Source organism: Saimiri boliviensis, chromosome 4 (assembly GCF_048565385.1).
Source record: "Saimiri boliviensis isolate mSaiBol1 chromosome 4, mSaiBol1.pri, whole genome shotgun sequence".
NCBI classification, from domain to species: domain Eukaryota; kingdom Metazoa; phylum Chordata; class Mammalia; order Primates; family Cebidae; genus Saimiri; species Saimiri boliviensis.
The window spans coordinates 11,426,752-11,438,888 of record NC_133452.1 but is presented as its reverse complement, the minus strand read 5'-3'; the positions used below and the strand labels follow the sequence as shown (position 1 = coordinate 11,438,888).

Sequence of the window (12,137 nt, the reverse complement as noted above, 5' to 3'; positions counted from 1 at the left end):
GTGAAAAATTGTACATTGTTTTCCATTTTAACATTGGGCTGGTGTTGGCAAGTGATACTTTTCAGAGCCAGTGACTGGGTTTGGTGAAGCTTGTTTTGTTCTTGCCATTCATCAGTTCAGGTTCCAGCCCCTTTGATGAGTTGTTGGTATTGCTTTTTATTTGTTTGTTTGTTTGTTTTGAGACGGGGCCTCACTCTGTCACCTAGGATGGAGTGCAGTGGTGCGACCTTGGCTCATTGCACCCTCTACCTCCTGGGTTAAAGCAATTCTTATGCCTCAGCCTCCCGAGTAGCTGGGATTATAGGCATGTGCCACTATGCCTGGCTAATTTTTGTATTTTTAGTAGAGATAGGGTTTCACCATCTTGGCCAGGCTGGTCTTGAACTCCTGACCTCCAGCAATCTGTCCACCTTGGCCTCCCAAAGTGCTGGATTACAAGCGTGAGCCACCACGCCAGGTCCCAGTTGTTGGTATTGTTTTAATTTTATCTTCCCTCGTGGTTCGACCTTCTACCCCCAGGCTTGTTTCTTTGATTCTTTTCTGGATGTTTTATCGTGTGGAGGAGCTGGCTGGGAACTAGAAGTAGAAATCAGTTTGGATTCTCTTCCTATAAAGGCAGCACAGAGATTGGTTGCATGCAAATGTTGCTGAGTATTTAAGCACATTTAATAGTGATAAAGTGAGACTGAGGTGGGTGGATCACGAGGTCAGGAGATCAAGACCATCCTGGCCAACATGATGAAGCCCTGTCTCTACTAAAAATACAAATGTTAGCTGGGCATGGTGGTGGGCACTGGGAGTCCCAGCGACTCAGGAGGCTGAGGCAGGAGAATTGCTTCAATCCGGGAGGCAGAGGTTGCAGTGAGCTGAGATGGCGCCACTGTATTCCAGTCTGGTGACAGAGCAAGACTCCCGGCTCAAAAAAAAAAAAAAAAAAAAAAAAAGTGATAAGGTGGCTTATTGTATCTTTTAGGCCCAAGCATTTTGTGCTAATGAAGAGCATTCATTATAGCTTCTCCTTATCTACATCATATAAGCTTAAAGTACTCTAGATTGTGAAGATAGTTTTATTTTTCATTTTAGGTAACCAGAAAAATTTAACTACAATTTACCATTATCCTCACCAGAGCACTATGAGATCAGTATTGTATTTTCCAGTTAGAGTTTACCACAGCTAATGAGTGGCAGGACCAGCATCTGAACCCAGGTCTGTCTGATGGCCAGTCATAGCCATGCGGCCCCACACTGCTGTTTCCTGCCTCAGGGATTGTCTGGCCTCCTGCAGGATTGCAGAGGAGATAGTCCATTTCGCTCCAAGCAATTTGTGTGAAAGAGTGAGATTGTGTAACCTTTATTGCTAGGCAAAAACTATATCCCGGCAAGACAGGGCCTTCTGAGGATTCCCTATATCCTTAATACAGAATATGTGGCAACTTACTTTGGCAAAGTACAAGCTAGTGCATTATTAACTTAGTGGGAGTCAGGGTGCATGCTCCGGATGAGTTTTTATTCATTTGCTATCTTGAAACCACAACTGCGGGAAAATGAATTAACTGTGATGTAACTTACTATGTCTGTCATTCTTGATTTCAGGGAAGTTTAATTAGCATTAATAGCACCTGTACAGAGATGGGCAACTTTGACAATGCCAACGTCACTGGGGAAATAGAATTGGCCATTCGTTACTGCTTCAAAACCCACTCTTTAGAAATATGCATCAAGGCCTGTAAGAACCTCGCCTATGGAGAAGAAAAGAAGAAAAAGTGCAATCCGTAAGTTCGAAGTTTAACCTAAGACATACTGATTCTAAAATTTATATGAAAAAGCAAACGTCTAAGAATAACCGGGACAATCATAAAAATGGAAAAGGCCACTTGAAGAATTATCATAAAGCTGTAGCAATTCAAACAATGTGTTATTAACACAAGAATAGAGCAAGTTGGGAGAGTAGATCAACTCCAGACTCAGACCCTAGCGTATATGAAAAGTAACATGACCAAGGAGCGTCTTAGTCCGTTTCACTGCTGTGACGGTATGTAGACCAGGTGGCTTATAAACAAGACGAGCACCGATCTCACAGTTCTGGAGGCCGGGAAGTCAAAGATCAGGGCGCTGGTAGATTTGGTATCTAGCGAGGGCCTCCTTTCTGGTTCTTAGATGGCTGTTTTCTTGTGTTCCCACACGGTAGAAGTGAGATTTACAGGTGCCAGCCCGGTCTTTGGAGCCACTTTTTATATATGCATTAGCCACTTAGGTTTATTCTTTTTTTGTTTGTTTTGAGACAGAGCCTTGCTCTGTTGCCCAGGCTGGAGTGCAGTGGTGCAATCTTGGCTCATTGCAACCTCTGCCTCCTGGGTTCAAACTATTCTCCTGCCTTAGCCCCCCGAGTAGCTGGGATTACAGGTGCCCGCCACCACACCCAGCTAATTTTTTATTTTTATTTTTTGAGACAGAGTCTCGCTCTGTCACCCAGGCTGGAGTGCAGTGGTGTGATCTTGGCTCACTGCAACCTCCATCTCCCGGGTTCAAGCGATTCTCCTACCTCAGCCTCCCAAGTAGCTGGGATTACAGGCATGAGCCACCGTGCTTGGCCTAATTTTTGTATTTTTAATAGAGACAGAGTTTCCCTATGTTGGCCACGCTGGTCTCGAACTCCTTACCTCAAGTGATCGCCCTGCCTTGGCCTCTCAAAGTGCTGGGATTACAAGTGTGAGACAGCACGCCCGGCTAGGTTTATTTATTTATTTATATTTTTGCGAACTTCCTGTTCATATCTTTTGCCCATTTTTCTTTTTAAAATTTTAATTAAAATTAATTTATTTTTTAAGAGACAGGGTCTCACTGTGTCACCCAGCCTGGAGGGCAGTGGTGCCACTATAGCTCAAGCAATCCTCCTGCCTCAGCCTCCTGAGCAGCTGGGAGGCACACGCCTATAATCCCAGCTACTTAGGAGGCTATATTTTTAACTTTTTTTTTTTCAAGCTAGATTTTTAACTTATTTTTGTAGAGACAGGGTTTTGCTCTGTTGCCAAGGCTGTTCTCAAACTCCTGGGCTGAAGCCATCCATCCTCACACCTCAGCCTCCCAAAGCTCTGGGATTCTAGTCACGAGCCACTGCATCTGGTCTCCCATTTTTCTACTGGATTGTTTATCATTTTATTTATTCACCAGAGGTTTTTTGTTAAACCTATTTCTTAATTTTGAGAGGACATGACCTTGATGGTTAAACCTATTTTAAAGAGGTTTAAAATTTATTTATTAGTTATATGTATTCCATGTATTTTATCCCAGCTATAACTCCTTTTATAACTTGTTTATTATGATTTTTACTGTAGAAAATTTAATATTGACTGGGCGGGGTGGCTCACACCTATAATCCCAGCACTTTGGGAAGCTGAGGCGGGCAGATCGTGAGGTCAGGAGATCAAGACCGTCGTGGCTAACATGGTAAAAACCCATCTCTACTAAAAATGACAAAATATTAGCCAGGCATGGTGGCATACACCTGTAGTCACAGCTACTCTGGAGGCCGAGGCAAGAGAATCTCTTGAACCTGGGAGGTGGAAGTTGCAGTGAGCCGAGATCACATCACTGCACTCCAGCCTGGGTGAAAGAGCGAAACTCTGTCTCTGTCTCCAAAAAAAAAAAAAAAAAAAAAAGTAATATCAAATTTATCAAGCTTTTCCTTTAAAATCTCTGCTTTTTGTGTCTGTAGAATTCCTGCGGCATCGAAGGGTTTAAATCCGTTCTCTGTTTTCTTCTAACAGTTTTTTTTTTTTTTCATGCTTAGATCTGTTCGTGTAACAACTGGAATTGATTTTCTATATATAGTTTAAGGCAGGGGCCTCATTTGTGCTTTTTTTTTTCTTACATGGGAAACTTCGGGCATAGTGTTTTAATTAACAGCTAAAGAGTGATGATGGGCAAAGAAATCAATTGTTGATTTAATCAAACTCTTCTGCTCTGAAATTTTTAGTAGCTGTTTCATACCAGACAGATTAAGTACACATTTCTATAGCACTTACGGCTCCTTCATAACAGACTCTCTATTATTACTCTTCCTGTACCATCTACCTCAGGAAAACTGGAATAGACTTTGTCCCAAAAGTATTCCCTGACTTTTAAATTTCAAAATTTGAGCGATACAGTTAAAGCAGTGCTTATATTTAAAAGAAGAAAGGTTTAAAATGAATTATTTAAACTTCCACCTTAAAATGCTAGAAAGAGGTGGGGCGCTGTGGTTCATACCTGTAATCCCAGCACTTTGGGAGGCCAAGGTGGGTGGATCACCTGAGGCCAGGATTTTGAGACTGGTCTGGCTAACATGGGAAAACCCTGTCTCTACTAAAAATACAAAAATTAGCCAGGTGTGGTGGTGTGTGCCAGTAGTCCCAGCTATTAGGGAGGCTGAGGCAGGAGAGTCACTTGAACCTGGGAGGTGGAGGTTGCAGTGAGCAGAGATCATGCCACTGCACTCCAGCCTGGGTAACAGAGCAAGACTGTCTCAGAAAAAAAAAAAAAAAAAAAAGCTAGAAAAAGAAGAACAAATTAGTTCTAAAGCAAGGATGAAAGCAGCAAAGATAAGAACAAACACAAATCAATGAAATAGAAAACAATGAAAAAATGCGATGAACTTAAATCTTGGTTCTTTGAAAAGATTAATAAAACTGATAACTCTCTAGACTAAATGTAAGACTTTAAAAAGAATTCTCCCAGGTGTGGTAGGTCACACCTGTAATCTCAGCACTTTGGGAGGCTAAGGCAGGCAGACTACCTGAGGTCAGGAGTTCAAGACCAGCCTGACCAAAATGGTGAAACCTCTCTGTACTAAAAATACAAAATAATTAGCCAGGAATGGTGGTGGGCGCCTGTAATCCCAGTTCCCTGGGAAGCAGAGGCAGGAGAATTCCTTGAACCGAGGAGGCAGATGTTGCAGTGAGCTGAGGTTGCACCATTGCACTCTGGCCTGGGTGGCAGAGTGAGACTCTGTCTCCGAGAGTACTCGAATACCAGTATAGGAATGAAAGAAGAGACAACCTGACAGAACTTGCAGACATTAAAGGACAATAAGGGGGCTGGGTGCAGTGGTTCACACTTGTAATCCCAGCACTTTGGGAGGCTGAAGCGGGTGGATCACTTGAGGTCAGGAATTTGAGACCAGCCTGCTCAACATAGTGAAACCTCATCTCCACTAAAAATACAAAAATTAGGATGGGCGTGGTGGCTCATGCCTGTAATCCCAGCACTTTGGGAGGCTGAGGCAAGTGGATCACTTGAGGTCAGGAGTTCAAGACCAGCCTGGCCAACATGGTGAAACCCTATCTCTACTAAAAATACAGAAAAAATAAGCCAGGCATGGTGATGCATGCCTGTAATCCCAGGTATTCAGGAGGCTGAGGTGGGAGAATTGCCTCAGCCTAGGAGGCAGAGGTTGCAGTGAGCTGAGATTGTGCCACTGCACTCCAGCCTTGGCAATGGAGTGAGACTGTCTCAAAAAAAAAATAAAAATAAAAAGTATAATATGGGGATATTATGTAAAACTTTGTGCTAATAAATTTAACAAGTTAGATGAAAGACTCTTTCTCCTCTTCCTTCTTCTTTCTTCTTGTAATAGAAACAAAGTCTCAGTGTGTTGTCCAGGCTGGTCTCAAACTCCTGAGCTCAAGTGGTCTTACTGCCTCAGCCTCCCAAGTAGCTAGGATCACAGGTGTGCACCACCATGCCCAGCTAATTTAAAAAATTTTTCAGATGAGGTCCCACTATGTTGCCCAGGCTGGTCTCAAACTCTGGGGCTCATACAATTCTCCTGCCTTAGCCTCCCAAAATTCTGAGATTACAGGCATGAGCCACCACACTTGGCTGAAATGGACACATTCTCAAGAGACACAAACTGCCAAAACTGACATGAGATGGGATTACAAGCGTGAGCCACTGTGTCCTGCCCGCACCAGCGTTTTCTTTATCAGGCTTCCTGCTGGAATTTTTAAGTTGATAGAAAGGGCTTAATAGCCTAATAGTAAGCAACATTAGTACTGGGTGGGCAGCTCCTGAATCACAAAGTCTATGGTCAAATGCTGGCTACATAACCCTCTGGAATATTCCTGGGGATGGGAAGCTCATCCTGCCTTCCTCAGGCCCTACTCCATTTGGTGAAGATGATGGAAACAGAGATTCTCTTGCCTGCCTGATGTCAAGGCCATGAGCCATTGGTAGCGTTCTGTTTCCTAAGCTGGTGGGGGCGGGTACATGGGTGTGCACTGACATGAGATGAAATAGAAAACCTGAATAACTCCATGTCTGTTAAAGAGATTGAACTGGTAATTTGGCATCATCTAGGAGAGTTGAAGGGGCATATACCTATCACTCCTGGTTATATGCCAAGAGAAATGCTTGCACATGTGCACCATGAGCAGAGCAAAAAACTAGGATGTAAGACAAATGTTTATTAACAGGATGAATGACTTGTGGTGTATTCATTTAATGGAGTAATACATAGGAGCAGAGATGAATGAGCAGCAGTTATAGCAACATAGATGAATCCCAAACATAATATTGGGTGAAAAAAAGCAAGTTACAGAATGATCCCATTTATATAAAAGTTCAAAAGCAAGGAAAACTAAGCAGTACATTGTTTAAGGAGATACGTCAAAGTGGTGAAACCATAAAGAAAACCAAAGAGGTGATTAAGTGTAAAATCCAGTATGGTTATTACCTGGTTACGGGCAGGATTACCATAGGAAAGTCATTGGTAGTATTCTGTTTCCTAAGCTGGTGGGGGCGGGTACATGGGTGCGCACTTGATTATAATGCTTCCAAGCATATTGGTATATTTTGTATATTCTGTTTTACATATGAACTGTGGAGAATTAGAGACAGGGAGTTTTGAGGGGTTTTTTTTTTTTTTTTTTGAGACGAGTCTCATTTTGCCACCTAGGCTGGAATGCAGTGACATGATCATGGCTCACCTGGGACTCGACCTCCTGGGCTCAGGTTATCTTCCCACTTCAGGCCCTGAGTAGCTGGGACTATAGGTGCACACCACCACACCCAGTTGACTTTTAAATTTTTTGTGAAGATGAGGTCTCCCTATATTGCCCAGGCTCGTCTCAAACTCCTGGTTTATGGGATTCTCCCTGAGCCACCGTGTCTGGTGTGTTTTTTTTTTTTTTTTTTTGTTGTTTTTTTTAAATGGAATCTTGCTTTATCGCCCAGGCTGAAGTGCAGTGGTGCGACCTCGGCTCACCACAACCTCTGTCTTCTGGGTACAAGCGATTCTCCTGCCTCAGCCACCTGAGTAGCTGGGATTATAGGTGCATGTCACCACGCTGGTGAATTTTTGTATTTTTAGTAGAAACAGGGTTTCACTGTGTTGACCAGGCTGGTCTCGGACTCCTGACCTCAGGTGATTCACCTGCCTCAGCCTCCCAAAGTGCTGGGATTATAGGTGTGAGCTACTACACCTGGCCTTCTGGCCAGTTTTGAGTATTTTTACAAAAAGCTTCCCAAGGGGGATGAAGAGGGCCAAGAGTGGGGCTCCAGAAGGGCACAGATAGGGGGGCTCGCTGTGCTGTTTTACTTTGAAAAGTGGAGCCTGTTTCAAGCCTGTGGAGCAGGGACTTGGGCTGCTGCTGGTCGGGGGGGTGGTGGGTATCGCCATCACTGAGGCTGCCAGAGGAGCCATGAAGGGCAGTGTAGGGGCCTGTGTGGAGGGGTCAGCCTAGAACAGGACAGGATACATCCTCCTCTCTGCCCGGCGTTCAGATGCTGGGTGAGTGCAGATGGAGCCCTCTGTCGCGCTGTGTGTGACCTCTAGACTCAGCAGAATGTTGCTGCTCAGCGGCTGGGAGGAGCCGAGTCTTGGAGGCCCCGGCAAGGAAACGGCACAGTGCGAGGCATGCGCTCTCCACTTAATTTTCTTTTGCAGGTGGTGGGTGGTAGAAAGTGGAGGTGGAGGTAGAGGGACAGGAATCAGGCTCATGGCCTCGACATCAGGCACGCAAGAGAATCTCTGTTTCCATCATCTTCACCAAATGGAGTAGGGCCTGAGGAAGGCAGGATGAGCTTCCCATCCCCAGGAATATTCCAGAGGGTTATGTAGCCAGCATTTGACCATAGACTTCGTGATTCAGAAGCTGCCCACCCAGCACTAATGTTGCTTACTATTAGGATATTAAGCCCTTTCTATCAACTTAAAAATTCCAGCAGGAAGCCTAGTAAAGAAAACGCTGGTGCGGGCGGGGCACAGCGGCTCACGCTTATAATCCCAGCACTTTGGTAGGCTGAGGCGGGTAGATCACAAGGTTGGGAGTTTGAGACCAGCTTGGCCAACACGGTGAAACCCTGTCTCTACTAAAAATACAAAAATTAGCTGGGTGTGATGGCAGATGCCTGTAATCGCAGCTACTTGGGAGGCTGAGGCAGGAGAATTGCTTGAACCTGGGAGGCAGAGGTTGCAGTGAGCCGAGATTACACCACTGCACTCCAGCGTGGGCAACAGAACAAGACTCCGTCTCGAAAAGAAAAGAAAAGAAAAGAAAATGCTGGCATGTGGGTGTGGGTTCTGCTGCCGCCGGCCTCTTTATCCACCCCTTTCCCTGAGTTCTCACTCTGTCCCCACTGTGCTTGGCCCCTAGGTATGTGAAGACCTATCTGCTGCCCGACAGATCCTCCCAGGGAAAGCGCAAGACTGGAGTCCAAAAGAACACGGTGGACCCGACCTTTCAGGAGACCTTGCAGGTACTTGCTGGCTAGATATCCCTGTGCGGAGTCCTCCCAGCCCAGGTCGGGCAGCCGGGGCAGAGTCCACCGAATGGTGCCTTCAAACTCTTGACTCAGTTAGATATAATGCAGACACCTGTATGTTTCTCTGTGGCTCTGTCAATCAGTGTTAAGTTGGTAGAAAATAAATATCAGCCTTTGTACAGGAAAAGTGCAGAGTCTGCCAGACTCAGGAATGGCTTTTGATTAATGATTTCTGGGAAGATGGTGAAAAAGAACCTGGCTGCCTCTTTGTCTCAGGCTAACACCAGGGCATAGGGTAATTTTAAAAATTGGTTTGTCTTAGCGAATGTTTCTATCAAACAGAGCATCCTGAAAATGAAGCTCCTGAGTTACTGTCTTTGTAAAAGTGCCCCTTTATTGTATTTCTGACAAACTCAGGTTTCTTCTCATTTTATTATTTTTTTAAACGTATCCTTAATTGTTCGGGTCTTCACTTTCTATGATACTGAGGAATGTGATTCATGGTTTAGGGCAGAGATGGGGCCATGTGCTCTGATTTTGGGTGGAAGGCTGCAGCTGAGGTCTGGTGTCTGAGGGCTGGCTGTGGTGGCCCTGAGCTTGGGGTGGGGGTGACAGCTCAGACCTGTGGAGGCTACCCCACTGGGGCATAGCAGCCATCGGTCCCCTTGTCTCAGGCCTGTGACAGGAGAGGGCTTTGTTTGTCTTTCTTGGCAAGTAGAGGTGCCTGTGAGCTGCCAGCCAGGGGCCATCTGGGAAGCTGGCAAGGAGCCCCGAGTTCATTAAATAATAATAGCCTTTGTTTCTTGTGTCTCTACTCTGTCCAGGTAAGTATGAGAATTCTCATTTACCCACAGGGAAACTGAGACCCAGAGAGTCCTTAGAAATACAGCTCAAAGCCACAAAGGATTGACAGTTCTCAAAATTTATGCCGTGGGGATTTACATTTTTAAAAAATTTCTTTTCTTTCTTTTTTTTTTTTGAGATGGGGTTTCGCTCTTGTCGTCCAGCGGGAGTGCGGTGGCGCAATCTTAGCTCACTGCAACCTCTGCCTCCCCGGTTCAAGCTATTCTCCTGTCTCAGCCTCCTGAATAGCTGGGATTACAGGTGCCCACCACCATGCCCAGCTAATTTTTTTGTGTGTGGTTTTAGTAGAGATGGGGTTTCACCACATTGGCCAGGCTAGTCTCGAACTCCTGACTTCATTCAGGTGATCTGCACACCCCAGCCTCACAGTGTTGGGATTACAGGTTTGAGCCACAACACCTGGCCTAAATTTCTTATTTCTAAGATGCAGCTGTACTTGGACCCTGGGGATTTTTTGAAAACATGCAGATTTTGATTCAGCAGGTGTGGGCGGGGCCTTTCTCCTGGTGCTGGGACCAGTCAGTACGTAGCAGCACATCACCAGAGAATGTCTTCAGACGGTTCTGCTCATGTGCCTGCTAGAAGAATAGTGAAAAACTGTGTTTCCCCTCACACATTTTAATCAGAGATCCGGAGTTTGTCATCGGAAGTTTAATTAGGTATTTTGTGTTAAACAGCTTTACGAAATGAGATAAACATTTCATATTGACTGTATTCTAGATAAATATTTAGTTATATGGTTGGATAAAAGGTTTACCTACCTTACTTAAAATGCACACAGAATCTCAAAGGTATCACTTAAAATTTTTTATCCATGGGTCTTATCCATGGATATTGTGAACATTGTGAATATTTTATAGTCCTGAGAAACTTTCCAGATAGAATTAAAAGAATCAGCATCTGTAATGGATCCTAAACGCAGAACGTCCCAACACCACCAGCCTCATACTTAATAGAAATGCACATAAGATGTGAAGGATGAGAAGCCACGGAGCAGACCCATCATTGAAAGTCTCGCAGAAGCCAGTATTTCCAATCACAATCACCCCTTTGCGTGGCACCTAGGAGGTTTGTGCGACCTGGGGCGAGCCATCAGAGTGCGATTCAGGTGGAAGAGGCTGTGAGAACTGCCTCCAGCCAGGTTTGAGAAAACTGCATGTCAAATGTGAGAATCTAGAAACGGATCCTCAAGGTTTTCTGAGCAGAGTACTTCTTGGCAAGCCTTTCTGGACCCAGGGAGACTTGTACGCCATTTGAGACCACTGACCTGGAGGCCTGGAGGATGAAGTGATCTCACTGGGTGACATTGGTCATTGCTCGGCCCTGCTCGTGAATGATCCTTACATCTCATTCCCAGCTGAGTCTGGAGCAAGCCTGGTTGTCCTAACAGGGCGTTGATAAATAGGTCTGGTTTGAAAAGGCAGATGTGATCTGCAGTAGGGGATAGTCCTATTGACAGGAAGGGGCGAGCAAGGGGTAAGGGCCCAGGAGAAGCAGCCTGGGTGTCGCCCACACATGGCTGGAGATGAGGGAGCTGCCTTGGGGCCTGAGCCCAACCCTGCTAGTGGTGTGGCACTCCAGTAACCGCTTCATCTCTTAGAGGGCAGCAGATGCCGCCAGCCAGCTATCCAGCTGCCTGGTCTAACTGATAGGGAGTGTAGCTGGACTACGGGGAATGACCTCATCAATTCAGAGTTTATAGACAGAGATTGAACTTGGGGCAGAGTCAGAAATGGACCCATGGGTTGGGTGTGGTGGCTCATGCTTATAATCTCAGAGCTTGGGGAGGCTGAGGTGGGTAGATGGTTTGAGCCCAAGAGTTTGAGACCAACCTGGCCAATGTAGAGAGACCTCATCTCTACCAGAAATCTACAAATTAGCCAGGTGTGGTGATGCCTAACTATAGTCTCAACTACTGGGGAAGCTGAAGTGGGAGGATTGTTTGAGCCTGGGAGGTGGAGGTTGCAGTGAGCTGAGATTGCACCACTGCACCCAGTCTACGTGACAGAGTGAGATCCTGTCTCCCCAAAAAGAAATGGACTCATGGACTGGAGGGAAAACTGGCTAAAAGTCAAAGGCAGGAGAAAAGGAAATGTGACCCAAGAAATTCCAATCTTCACAGCCACAAGCCATCCCAGTGGGAAGAAAGGGAGGAATGAATTGAGGGAGACAGCCAGGCCAGCGGAGCCTTGAGGGCCTGGCCTGCGGACATCAGAAGTGTGGACAGAGCCTGCAGGCAGCCCCAACAGAGCAGGGGACGGGGGCGGCCCTGCTGCCCCTCACTTCTGTTTGCAGAGGCTGAAGGAGAGAAGTTACCGTGTCTCGGTTCCTGTTTTATTCTACCTCGTCCCTCAATTGGAAAGATGGGTAAAGATGGGCATGAGGAGATAAACCGCAAACCAACCGCACAGCGGCTGCAGGTGGGAGTGAGTCCACCCTCACAGCAACAGCCCAGTGTCACCGGGAGTCACCACTCTAACCCCACACAAGCGCCGGAGTGAGGGTAGCAGGGGCCACAGAGGTCAGCAGCA

General features: G+C 45.9%; 1 protein-coding gene across 5 annotated transcripts in view; it reads left to right on the top strand.

Annotated features, from left to right (window-relative positions):
* Positions 1-12,137, top strand: part of SYTL3 (synaptotagmin like 3) — a 119,034-nt gene that overhangs the window by 97,920 nt on the left and 8,977 nt on the right. For all 5 annotated transcript variants that reach the window (XM_074397186.1, XM_074397189.1, XM_074397187.1 and 2 more), the window contains 2 exons: positions 1,594-1,772; positions 8,634-8,736. In XM_074397186.1, coding sequence (XP_074253287.1) covers positions 1,594-1,772; positions 8,634-8,736 — 282 coding nt within the window. The remainder of the gene's footprint in view (positions 1-1,593; positions 1,773-8,633; positions 8,737-12,137) is intronic.